The 12,976-nt window shown below is 41.0% G+C and overlaps 1 protein-coding gene across 3 annotated transcripts in view; it reads right to left on the bottom strand.

Annotated features, from left to right (window-relative positions):
* Window positions 1–12,976, bottom strand: part of LOC144755616 (uricase-like) — a 256,599-nt gene that overhangs the window by 62,444 nt on the left and 181,179 nt on the right. For all 3 annotated transcript variants that reach the window (XR_013594943.1, XM_078644737.1, XM_078644749.1), the window contains 2 exons: window positions 10,126–10,242; window positions 4,945–5,023 (listed from right to left, as the gene is read on the bottom strand). Coding sequence is in view for 2 of the 3 variants with exons in the window: in XM_078644737.1 (XP_078500863.1) it covers window positions 4,945–5,023; window positions 10,126–10,242 (196 nt within the window). In the remaining variant the exon portion in view is untranslated. The remainder of the gene's footprint in view (window positions 1–4,944; window positions 5,024–10,125; window positions 10,243–12,976) is intronic.

The following is a 12,976-nucleotide window of genomic DNA, read 5'->3' as shown; positions in this document are numbered from 1 at the left end:
ATGTGCTTTTATTATAAGGCAGACCAATGGCACTGCTTGTTGGACTCTGAAATGAAGACATTGGTGTAAACTGCAGGCAATATCCATGGGTATGTCTCTTGAACTCTACCAGAAATCTGCTGTGTCTACTGTCTTATGAACAATGGTCAAAGCCCAAAAGGTAATCATATGCTTTACAGGAAGTCAATTCAAAGAACAGCTATCCAGTGTAACATGCTTGTGTCCATATATGCTTGGGTAAGGGCCGAGTGATTTCTTAATACATGCTGAACATCGATCAGAAGGGAAGTTAGATGTACAGCTTGTTATAGCTGCAGCACTGCCCTTTTGTGGATATTATCTTTTTGAAATGCTATACATTGTTGGTTCGTAGAACTGATGTCTCTCTTTAGTGAGAATTTAGGGTTTAATGGATATCTTACTGGTAAATATATGCTCAAATACTAAGATCCTTTCCTCAAGAGAGATGTCCTTGCAAAGTTGAAGTGGGTTATCAAAGCATACTGACTTGCTTATGGAGCTTGTACTTCACTATAATCTGAAATAGTTCATTCAAGAGATTGGATGAAGGCAGGATTTCCTTTAACCCCTTCGACGCTGATGACGAGCTGGGCTCGTCATGAGGTAGCCTCCTCGCACGCTCATGACGAGCCCAGCTCGTCACGTAAAGTGCTATTTTAAAAAACCCAGCGTACGGGCGGAATTCCGCCCGCACGCATGCGGTTAAGAAAGACTGGGTGTTTGACTTTCTTATCCACAGTTTGTATGAGGCATCTAAAGTGTTATAAAATTCCATTGCCTCTGGTTGTCACCATTTTCCATCTAGCTGAAGAATTCCTAATTTGGGCTTAGCCAGTATGTACAACGACCATTGTTTCGCCTATACTTACAACAAATAGACAGTATGTGTATTTGAATAGGCAGTACTTGATATAAGACCTTGGTCAAATTTTCAATGAAAACATCTAAAATGCTGTCATGATTAATCCAGGCAATATTTTCTTTCCTTCAATGATCTTAGATGGATGCATGACTCCTCCAAAAAAGGAATCATTGTTTCAAAACTGAACTGCTTCCAAATCCATTCTCGGCTCATGCTACAAGGACCTGCGACAGACTAACTTTTAGAACTTGGATGGGAAAAGATGTCCAGAAGTAGTGAGTCGAAGTGAAAGGAATGGAACAGGGCTTTTGCTGCTCTGTGGATAACAGACCACCTAATTAATAGCCCAACCCCTTCTGTGGGTTTATTACTCAGCTGTGTTACATCATATGCTGCTAAATATACACCAAGTTCTGGTCATCCCTGGTAGGGAATTCTAGCCACATATTCATATGTTTCAACAGAGGGACCGAGTGGAGGAGGAGAAATGTAACCTTTTTTTGCTCACTTTGCAGGAGAATACAAGTATTGTGCCATCTGATGAGATTCAGGTTTGCTTTATTACCAAGGCTAAGGACTTATCTGCTATGTTAACCAGTCTCTCGCCTTCCCCCCAGACTCTTTCAAACTGGTCATTTGATTTGTGAAAATATTCAAGCCCAGAGGAACCAGCTAATTGATAAATGATATTCTTCCGCTCTCATCTCACGTTACAAAGGACAGACAATATCCCCATCCTCTTATTCCATATCTGAACAGCAAACAAAGTGAATTGTAAGGGTATCGACTTATACAGATTTAAAGATTTGAGAGAGACAATTGTGTATGGACTCGGCTGATAGTAAGAAGAGAGCAGGCCTAATTATTTATGGGGTGTATAATGTGTGTTAGTTTGTTTACCTCCTGCCTCTCAGAATAGTTGGGCAGCTGACCTGCCAATATCCAGGCATGGATGGGAGTAAGCGGAGTTGTCACGGGAGCATCTCCCACATGCCAGTGGTGAGCCTGCTGCAAATGTCCACTGCATGGCTATCATGCAGCTGAGGGAAATCAAAATCTTCCGTCTTATTGTGTCTCCGAAAATTAAAATGACTAGACCTCTAACCAGTTGGAAATGGCAACCCACACATGGCTGAAAAGGGTATACACTCAAAATGGCTACCCCAAAGTGTATTTATATAGATCACTCAGAACTCAAAATTAATTTCTATTAGTACACGCAATTTAGGAAAAGTCACACAAAATAAACAAAAAGCAAACATGAGACCTTCTATACTACCAAAAGAATGGTTGGTGGACACTCCAAACCAAAAAAATATAAATCACAAATGTATTAGCACACAATGGCAAAGTATGGGGTAGACCATGAGACAATCGTAAAAGCTAAATGTTGGTTGCATTAGACAATGTCGCCCTGCACTATTGGTCTTACAATTTTTAGAGAATGAACTTTTTATTACCTCTTTAATTGTATGTTTTGTAAAATATTTTTAAATGTAGGAAAACTATTTTGATGTGAGACCACTTTGAGCGCGATTAAGAGAATGGATCGCTGTCTTTGTATAACATCGATTTTTTTAATTGTATATTTAATACACATTTATTAGAACCCGTGCACACTGTCTGCTTTCTGTTCAGATCAGCTTCCAACTGCGACCAAACCAAATGTGTCACTTAAAAGGTCATCAGCTATTGTCCATGTTTAAGTATCATCCTGGCTGCGAGCTATCTGGAGCCATTGTGGAATTAAAGGCCGCACAGCTCATTATTTCACAAGTACTCCAGGGAAAATATGATTTGGAAGTTGATTTCTAACTTTGTTCAACCCCTATATAGAAGAGATATGCATGCACTCTATGAATCTGCCTGTTTGAGTAATTACACTTATAATGATTTAAGTAGCACTAATATATCTCTTTATATATATTTTTTTTTTATAGTATGGTGTCAGAGTGCGTTGCATCACACGCCCACATTATACAGAGGGAATGTATCATACAAGTGTGTAAATCAATGCATAGGAAATGCCACATTGAGAAAAAAACAATATGTTTCTAAATTCACGCTTGCAGTTTGCATGCAGTTCATTGATGCCGGGTCATAGCTGACTATGCTATATTAGAAGGGTTGTAACTTATTAACTCAAGTAATGAAAGAATCTCTATGCCAAAAGCAATAATCCACTTACTTAGCTGCGTAAAATCAACATCTACATATTACACAGCAGCTTTGCCACAGGCACAATAATAGTTTATGCTACTACATGAGTTAAACTGTGACTACAGAAAACACAGATCTTGCATTTACAACTAGAGTCATCTTTTCTTTATTTGAAAATTGTTGGGCACACAAACATCTCTGCAGTAGGTGCCTTCACTCTAAAACATACTTAAAAATGCATGCCCTTTGTGAGCCAAAACAGATTTACCATCATGTTTCTCTTTGTTGCTCATTTCTTTGCAGTAGTGTTTAAAAAAAATGAATGTACAGGGTGACTGTCAATCTGCACTTATCATGAACCACCCCTAATGTCTCCTCCCCATTTCTGCTGCCACACCTTAACCCCAAATTTATGGGTTTCGGAGTACATTTTTTCAATTCCAGCACTGGAAATGTCAGCACTCAATTTTCACTCCCCTTAATGTTGAACACTAAGGGGAGCAAAAATTGTGGACTGCATGTACCATGATGCAAAGGAGCAAACTTTTCTGGGATATGATGTAGTGTGTGGCCACACCCTTGCCCCTTCCCAAACTGATTTCATGACCTCTTCTACCATTTATCACACATTCCTAATGTTACTTTTTATAAAAATTACTTTCTGGCCCATTGATTACACTTCATCCAGCCCGAACCAGAGAGTACGATACGAGCCGGAGAATATGGCCCAGGTCCGCGGAGTATGACCTAAGCCAGAGATTCTGGCCTGACTGCAGACATAAAGATACGACTCGTAAATGCCCTCTGTGAATGCCAAATGTCTCAGATTGCCTTTGTAAAACATGCCCTATGATTTTAATGTAAAGTAATAAGTTATTTTGATGTGTATGCGACCAAACCCTTGCCACGCATGGCGCAGTGATGAGGGGGTTAAGCTGCTGTGCCTGGCATGTTGGCATGGCCTGTGCCCAACCTATGGCTGCACACAACCTTTGGCCATGTGCACTGGGGTGGGGTGAGAGGGAGATTGTTCTCAGCAGTGAGTTGTCAGTTGGCTGCTATTTTTTTCAATTCCCGCAGGACCATGGGGGGGGGGGGGGGGGTGGGGGGTGGGGGGGTCTGTGTTGGCTCCCGCAGGAATACCGTGGGACTGTATGAACCTGAAGAGTTTGTTTGATTTTTTGTTCCAAGAGGTCCTTCTGGGACAGGGGGACGGGGGTCAGGGTACCCTTACCATGGCCCCTTATGTGTTTCTTGTTTGCTTTTGAAGACTAGTTCTAAAATGGTGGACCCAACATTTTTCTTCAGATTGCACTATTTGATGCACGAGTCCCATGGGAACAGATGCATATACATTTTAAACCTTAATTTCTCTTATACCACTCTCCAGAATTACACCAAATCACAACAAGCTTGCTTTCCCAATAAATATCTAGCTTTCTGCCAAATTTGGTGTCATTCTGCTTTTTATGTTTTATCTAATTTTTCCTAAGGAAAGTGCATGGGAAAAAGTGTTTTGGAACCAACCCCCCTTTTGTCTCTGCCCTCACTTGCGCGTTCACCCAAAACATTCCAGGATGGAGCTGAAATAGATGGACTTTTTTTAGGAAAGTTTTTCGAAAATTCATCAAAAGCAATTAGCAAAATAGAAAACAGTCTCCCTATGTAAATTCTGACTGATGTATAACAATATAGTGCCATCCGTTGTGATACTTGGGGTACATTTCACATCTTACTGTAGGACATTTCCATGTTTCTTAGATATGTACTATTCTTTCAAGCAGCATTGTGATTTAAGAATTTTCGCTTGCGTGTAAGATAAGGTTCCAGACCTTGAAAACTAAAGCTGCATCTGTAATAAACAGCCTTTTAAGCAAAGAAATTCTGAATGCAATGCTTACCTCCTTGACTTTGTTCAACTTCACAGAAATGAGTTCCATCGGGCGAATATATGAAGGCATGGATATGCTCAATTCCATTCTGTGAATGAAGAAACATCATTGAGGGTAAATGTTTATATGTGCTTCACACGATAACAGGGAAAAGTTCATTCACTGAGCTATGTTCCGGATTAAGTATGGATACTTCCATCTGATTGCAAGTATAACGTTGTAAATTTCCTAAAAGATACGCTGCCATATCTTTAACATGAACATAGAGGTTTAGATATTACACGACTGCCCCATCATTGGCAGTACAGAAAACACTGAGGGGCATATTTACAAGGGGTTATCGCCAACAGAATGTTTTTTGGACGTTCTGGTGGTGATAATACATTTGCCTTGTTTACAAGGCGGTGTTAAGCCACTTTATGTGGCTTAAAAACGCCTTAGGGAAGAGGTGTGGCGCCGCGGCCAGGGCGACTGACTCCGGAATCTGGGGATCACGGTTCGATCCCCAGCACCGGCGGCAGGTTAGCCCAGCACCATGTGACTCTGGGCAATAGCTTGCTTAATCTTCCTGACGGCCCCCAGCGCCTAGAGACCCTTACGGGTGATTGTGCGCTTTACAAATGTGGATTTATTTACTTTACTTATAAATAATGCCTTTATTCATGCAGCACTTGGCCTGGAAGGGGTGGGCAATGGGTGTTGAAGTGGGCATTCTGCCACAATACCAAATTCTTTTTGACGCTCCCTCCTATTTACAAGGCTAGCGTAAATATGGGGCAGCGCCAAAAATAATTCTATGAAAACCTGGTCCTAAACTGGTGCAACAAGGAGAAATTATTCATTTTTCCTCGCGTTTGCTCTCATTTTTCCTCGTGTTTACTGTTTCTATGTGTTGCATTCAGCAGCACACATAGAAAGTGCAAATCGCTATTAGTGATTGTTCATGTGCAGGAAGGTGTCCCTCCCTGCACATAAACAATCATTAAATAATGACAAGTTGCAACTTCTATATGTGCAGCATTTTGCAGCACACATAGAAGTTACACATCATCATTAGTGATAGTTTATGTGCAGGAAGAGACACCTTTCTGCACATGAACAATCATTCCCTGCAATGCAGGCACCCTTGCAAAATGTTGTGCAAGCGCTAGGGACAACACAGGGGTGTGCCGTATTATTGTAAATAAGGAGCATCAGTGCATTTTCAGAATGTCGACGTGCAGCATTACCAATTGTGGCGATACACCGCGCTCTGCCATTCTGTTGTAAATATGCCACTTACTTTCAATTCAATCAAAAAAACAAAGGCGAAAACAGGATAATTCTGAGTTTGCTGAAAGAGGAATGCTGCCCTCAAACATCCCTTGAATTGCGCTAAGATTATTTAAACAGAGGAGAACATAAGAACAAAAGAGTCAGAGAATCACAACATTCAATAGAGGAGGGAATACACAGCTGACATGAATTTCTGGGAGCCGGATTGAATGCTGGGGACAGGTCCCGTGGCGGTGATTTGCCTGAAAACAAGGCAACAGCCATGAAGGTATTCATCTTCAATTTGTCAGAGGGTAATTGTCCAAAAACTCTGCTGAGCTCCAATTATAAATCAGCAGCGGTGGCTCCCACGCTAAAGTAGAGCAGCGTCGCCCCACTGCTCTGTCAGCAGTTCAAAAACGAAAAATAAAATGGTAAAGCAATGCTTCCGTTGTGGCTCAGCTGGTTAGGGGCAGGCGGGCTAGGTGGTCACATGAATAGAAGGAGAAGTGGTGGGCTCTCTCTTAAGTGTGCATGACGGTTTGACCAGCCATCTTGGGCTGAACAAACATGTTCTCCACAAGCTGCATTGCACAGCCTGGTTTGAGAAAATGCACAGCCTCCCAGTCCCTCTCTGAACCACGGCGCTCAGTCCAATCACAACACTGCTGTAAGACAGCTTTGTGATTGGCTAAGGGAGCCTGTGTTCTTTCTAGTTCCTGCTTCCTGCTCCTGGAGTCCACCGAAGAGCACCGAGAGGTGGCGGCTGGCCTGCAGGAAAGTCTCTAAGTAGCGTCCACCACTGTAAATCACCTGCCAAAACTGAAGCCATTCTTCTAATTTCAGTGTTTGTTATCAAGAACCAAGACCATATATTGTTTTGAAGTATGGTAGGCAAGTAGGCAAAGACTATTTTAGAATTTTACAAAAATGTTAAGGCTATAATTTACCATAATCAAATTAGTATTTTAGTCAGAGCTAGGTAACACATAGATATATGTTGCTTGGAAAAGGCCTCAACACATATTTCCGCAGCCCATCAGTTTTACTGTGGTAGTCGATCGTAAACATACCATGTACCCTGTGAAATTGTTTTACCGGCAGAGGAGTTGAGTCCATTTGTAATGAATGCAATTTAGTTAATTAACTCTGCACTCAGGGTTTGTATTGAGATTGTAAAAGACTTGCACATCTAAAGATAAACTTGCTTGTTTGCATAAAATAATGGGACATTTTAGTGTTTTCAAAATCTGATCACAATTGTACTTTGTTGAAGGGAAATGTGAGAATTGCTAGGCACATTAACCTAAATGTGGGTTATATATGTAAAGGATGTAATTTAATGCTGGGTTGGGCAATTTCCTTTTGCTCATTATCTTTTCCACAAGTTTTAACATGACAGATGCTTTTAAAAGAATTGTATGGTATCAGAAAATCCAAACAGCATGCTAGAACCCTTGCGATGTACCCTAGCATTTAATGTTTGCAGTTTATTGTTCTTGGTGAGGTTTTTAGAATGACTGCTCCTTTTATCATCTGCTCATCTACAACATACAACACGTGAATTTGGTCTGTGAATTTGGTTTGTGTTATAATTATTTAACTGGAACTCATGAAAATAATTAGACAAAATACATAATTGAACTAAATGCATGAGTATCTTTTATTGCTATTATAAAATGTATTTCTCAGGATTTAGCAATACTAAAAGTTGTTTTTGCATCCTCCTTATTTCATGCCAAAGCACAGAAATATTTCATTTACAAAGTGAGTTCTAAAAATTCCATAAATTAGAGGCAAATTTACAAGGAGAATATTTCATTTTCTCTCGTGCTAATATCCTATTTGATACATAGAAAGTTGTACAAAGTGTGCGTGCTTGTGATTCATAATTTCTATTTGTGCATGCTCAGCTAGAGATGCACATGCACGTTGACAGACGGATGAATACAAACATATATGTGTGTAAAAAAAGGCAGATTTGGCATTGCCTGGAGCAATGACTGTACATCACTGATTCACAATAGAGAGTACATCAATTTTGCAGCCCCCTGGTTACTAATTCACTTGTGCTACGTGGAGTAGCATAACTACGTTTTGCAAACACAAAATGCCATATTAACAAGAAAGTGCTGGAGCGTGGAACTGCAAGCCTGTTGGCTGCACCACACTGCGGCACTTTCAATGCAGAGGGATGCGGCATATTTACAACAATATGACTCATCCCTGTGCATTCTACTGCGCTGGTGCACAATCGGCTGCCATTGCGGCACGCAGGCACCCTTGCGCCAAGGTGCAAGGGGGCCTGCGTTGCGGGGATATTGTTTCTGTGCAGGAAGGTCTAACTTCCTGCACAAAAACAATTTTAAAAAAGAGGTGTTTTCCTCTTTCTATGTGTGCTGCAGAATGTAGCACCCTTAGAAAGAGTAAAAAAATCATTGCGCATTGCTACACCACCCTTCCAGGTTTATAAATTCTTGTAAATCTGGAAATGCGGCAGAATACATGGGTTTTGCGTGCGAACACCCATATCACGTCCCTTTCACACAAAGTGTGGCTTGAGAAAGGGCCATATTTACAAGGACAGGAAACACGATTAAAGGTGGCTTTACGTGCCTTGTAAACATAAGGCAGGAGGTTGCACCCGTGGTGTGTCACAAACACTGAAGCACCTGTGGTGCAAGGTGCTTGTAAATAAGCCCCCATGAGCCTAATTCTTGCATCTGTATATTTGCCCACCATAAAATGGAGGTAAACTTTTGCTCTACATGCGCTGCTTAAATGCAAATACTTACATGGTAAGTATATATTGAGGATAGGCCCCTTAAGGCCCGGTCGTGGGGTTTAAGCCCATTCACACTATGGATGGAATATTGTGTCTACAGAAGGTCGTTATCCAGGGGGTGGCTGACCAATAAATATGAAGGAGTGAGCCCTCCAACCTCTTTAATATTCATGGGTGATGGCAGCATTGTAGTTAGAAATGTGGTTTGTGATTGACTGCGGTATAAACCATAGTCAAGCAGTAACCACAGTTCTAGTCAGGGTAAGTCACATACACACCTAAATTATCCTGTGCTCACCCTCTGGTAGCTTGACACAGAGCAGTCAGGCTTATTTTAAGAGGCAACGTGTAAACTATTTGTGCAAACTTTCAAATAGTAAAACAGTGAAAACACTTCTCAAAAAGATCCCACACCAGGTTAGAAAAATAGAGCTTAATTCAATGAACAAAACAAAACCAAAACCACAAACATCCAATATGTGGACATGGAGTTATGAATTTTTAAAAAATAAACTGAAATATAGAGCTTAATATTATAAAGGTACAAAAAACAATTGGTCCCAACGGGATTATTTCAACATTAATCGTATCCAAAACAAAGAAAACAGACACTCGGAGTGCAAAACTGTTGTGTTATATTTTATATTTGATCACAGATACATTTATTTACTTTAAAAATATTCTAATTTTCCAATGAAGTTGCTAAAAGGTGAATGAGCGAGTGATGAAAGAAAGGTGTTCGCGATAAAGATCAAGTAGAAGGCAAAGGTTTATACATAAAATCCATACATGCAAATTCATACAAAGGAGGCCTTTTCTGAAATTTCCTTAAATTACTGATTTATAATGTCTTCCTTTATATCCTATGTCTTAGGAACATAGGTAAGACGGGAATCCTCAGTTTTAGTTGCGTTCCATTGAGTATTAAGAAACAGGGAATAGTGAACATTGACTTCACTATACTGCTTTTCAGAAAATATATTATGACCCCATTTTTAATTCACAACATCAATTTATGCAAAATTATTAAGTAGAAGCGAGTGTTAAGTATAGACATTGCATTAAAATTAATTCTGACTACTTCAGCAGGCCTCTGACTCTTAAAGCTTCATTACCATTAAATGTAGTTACGGTGTGTTTCAGTTTCATACCTTTTCAAAGCGCTTCCATGGTGCCTCATCTACATAGATTTTGACCTTAGTCACATGGTGGTAGGAAGACAGGAAGTGTTCACAAAGGTCCATACCAAATTCTTCAATTGTATTGATCTATTAAGATAAATTACAAATTATCCAGCAGTAGTACTATAATGCAGTGCTACAACAAACATGCATATTATCTTTTTCCTAGCCTCTAAATATATATAACAAAAAAAGGGCAAGAATAAGAGCTGCTTTTTCATGCAGACAGCATTTCCTCAAACTCCTACTTTCTCCTTTCCCTCCAGGCCTTCAGTGACATGCAGATATGCTGAGAATTGAGAGCTATCAAAGAATGTTGACTGCTGAAGGGCATTATGAATGGAATTGGTGGTAGGATTCTGCCTACTCCTCTTTGCATGATGGAGCAGGTGCTTTCACAGCCACGCGAGAACTTTCCTCTAGAGCGGACTGGAGAAACAACCGACCTTCTAAAGTCTGCATTCTATCTTCGGACTTCAGGTCTGGACTATCTTTATTGAGAGCTAGAGCACAGCATTCAAAATAGGTAAGCTGGACAATCATCCTTATTTTGCCCGTTGCTTTATTTATAAGTCTCAGTAACATGAAAGAAGGCTGAGGGGGACAATGGAAAAATAACTAGTGTTATGGAACGGCTTCTACATTTATAACGAGAGGAGTTGGCCTGATGGCTAGGGCGGACGACTTTGAATCTGGGGAACCGGGTTCTAGTCTCGGCAATGACACTAAACATCCTGTGATTTTGGGCAAATCATTTAATCTCCACCCCCCCCCCCCCCTAAAAAAAAAATGAATGTGTCCTCATGTAATGCAACTGGGTCAAATTGCGCTATATAAAATTATGTAAAAAAATAAAGATATTTGTAGATTCATTGGATAGATTAATCAATCGTAGAATTAAGTATACCATGTGATAATAAACAAATGACATATTCAATTTTTTTTAACTTATTGGAATAAAAGGTACATAAGTTATGTTCTTACACTGTTATCCTGATGCTTTTTTAGGGCATGCAGTTTTAGACATCTACGATTTTACCAAGCAGGTTATGTAATGGTCGCTAACACTGATTTCTAAAATTAGCGTGTATTTGGGATGTGTGGAGGACAGAGTTATTAGTCTGTATCTGTTCTTTAATCTAACTTTGCGCTTGTGGCCTAATATGATCAATATATACATGAGAGCTATGGTTTGTCTAGTCAGGCACACTACCAAAATGGGTTATCATTTTACATCACATGCATGCAACATTCACAGGTTGTGTCTGAAAGTGCCCATCAGGAGACGTTATTCACACATATATATTTTGACTGAAATCTGTAGCAAACCAGTTGTATTTCTCTTTGTGTCAATTTGAATGTGTATCGATGCACCTATTACTGATATGTCACAACAGAGATATTTCAGGCATGTATCAATCCCTTTCAGCTTTGGAGCTTTAAACCCAAATCAGTGTTTGTCTGATTCTGAACGTCACATTCACTGAGTTACAGAAGTTGACGCGTAGACTACACAGTGCAACGTTTATTCTTGTGTATGTGCACATTTTACAACTTTTATGGGCTGACGTTGCTTTAATAATGTTGTGATGTGTGTGTATACAGTAAGAATTCACACGTTACAGAAAATAGTGACCGTCAGTTTTATTTTGCGGTACACATTTTTTCTTCTGTGTAGCTATTTTTAAGGTGTACCTGTACACTTCCTAAATAGATTGTGTGAGAATCATACCTATTGGTACACTCCCTGGCACTTTCTGGATCACTTTTACCTGATATATCTGCAACACACCGCCATCCATATCGGCATGCAGGCAGAGATGTATCTTTCCATGGCAGCGTTGCCGCCATGGAAAGGCATGTGGTGCCTGCATGTGGGGGCCCGTTATGTGCCCTCAGAGTGTTGGGAGGGTGGGGGGTGCACATGGGGGCATTTGCATGCACAATGTGGCAGGCACCGTGCGGTGCCTGCCACTTTGTGCAACATGCCTTTTTTACATGGGGGTGGGTGCAGCTGAAACCACCACCCGCCACAAGGTAAAAAATGCGGGGTGCGCCCGCCAGTGTGGTGGGCGCATCCTAATCTGAATCACTGGACCGCCGCTCTTATGGCGGGCGGTCCCTTTTGCCGTTATGGTGGCGCATCATAATAGACCTTATAGTTGGAGTGCAGTGGGACACAATGCTACTGACAGCTACATCCTTGAACACTCCTGTAAACTTTACATGTAAGTATGGTATGGACGCCCTGCATCTAATACACAGATGTACCTACTGCTTATGTGATTTCAATAGATTGTTACAAGCAAATATAATACTTTGGGTATCCCAAATACCGGTTAGGCTAACCACTAGTGCAATATACATGTTTCCACTCGATGGCATTACCTCCTCGTAAGTCTTCCTTGCCACATGAGGCACAAAGTGAACTTCAGCTCCACACCAGAACCCTCCAAAGCAAAATGTAAGCAACCCATACCTCCCATCCCTTCCCAACATGGCCGTCCGTTGTCACCCCTGACCTCTATAAGAGGAGAATCGACCCATCTCACTACCTGTTTTTTTCGTTCTGCGCTGGACTCCAAGTGCGCTGTGAGGTAATTTTGGGATCCTGCTCTAGCAGGATCAAGACCCCTGGGTGGAGGTCCTGCCCTAGCGGGCCTGAGTACTTGGGGGTCTTCCCTTTTCCCTCCCCTATTTCCCCTACGTGGAGGGTCTCGGTTAGGCTATGCTATAGCGAGCCAGGGTTTAATAAGGGGCGAGCCGCTTATGCAGTCGGGCTGGGATGGGCTCTTCCTGCCTCCTGTGGCTTAATATGCGC

Source organism: Lissotriton helveticus, chromosome 1_1 (assembly GCF_964261635.1).
Source record: "Lissotriton helveticus chromosome 1_1, aLisHel1.1, whole genome shotgun sequence".
NCBI classification, from domain to species: domain Eukaryota; kingdom Metazoa; phylum Chordata; class Amphibia; order Caudata; family Salamandridae; genus Lissotriton; species Lissotriton helveticus.
Note: the sequence above shows the minus strand (reverse complement) of the source record. Positions and strands in the feature narration are given on the sequence as shown.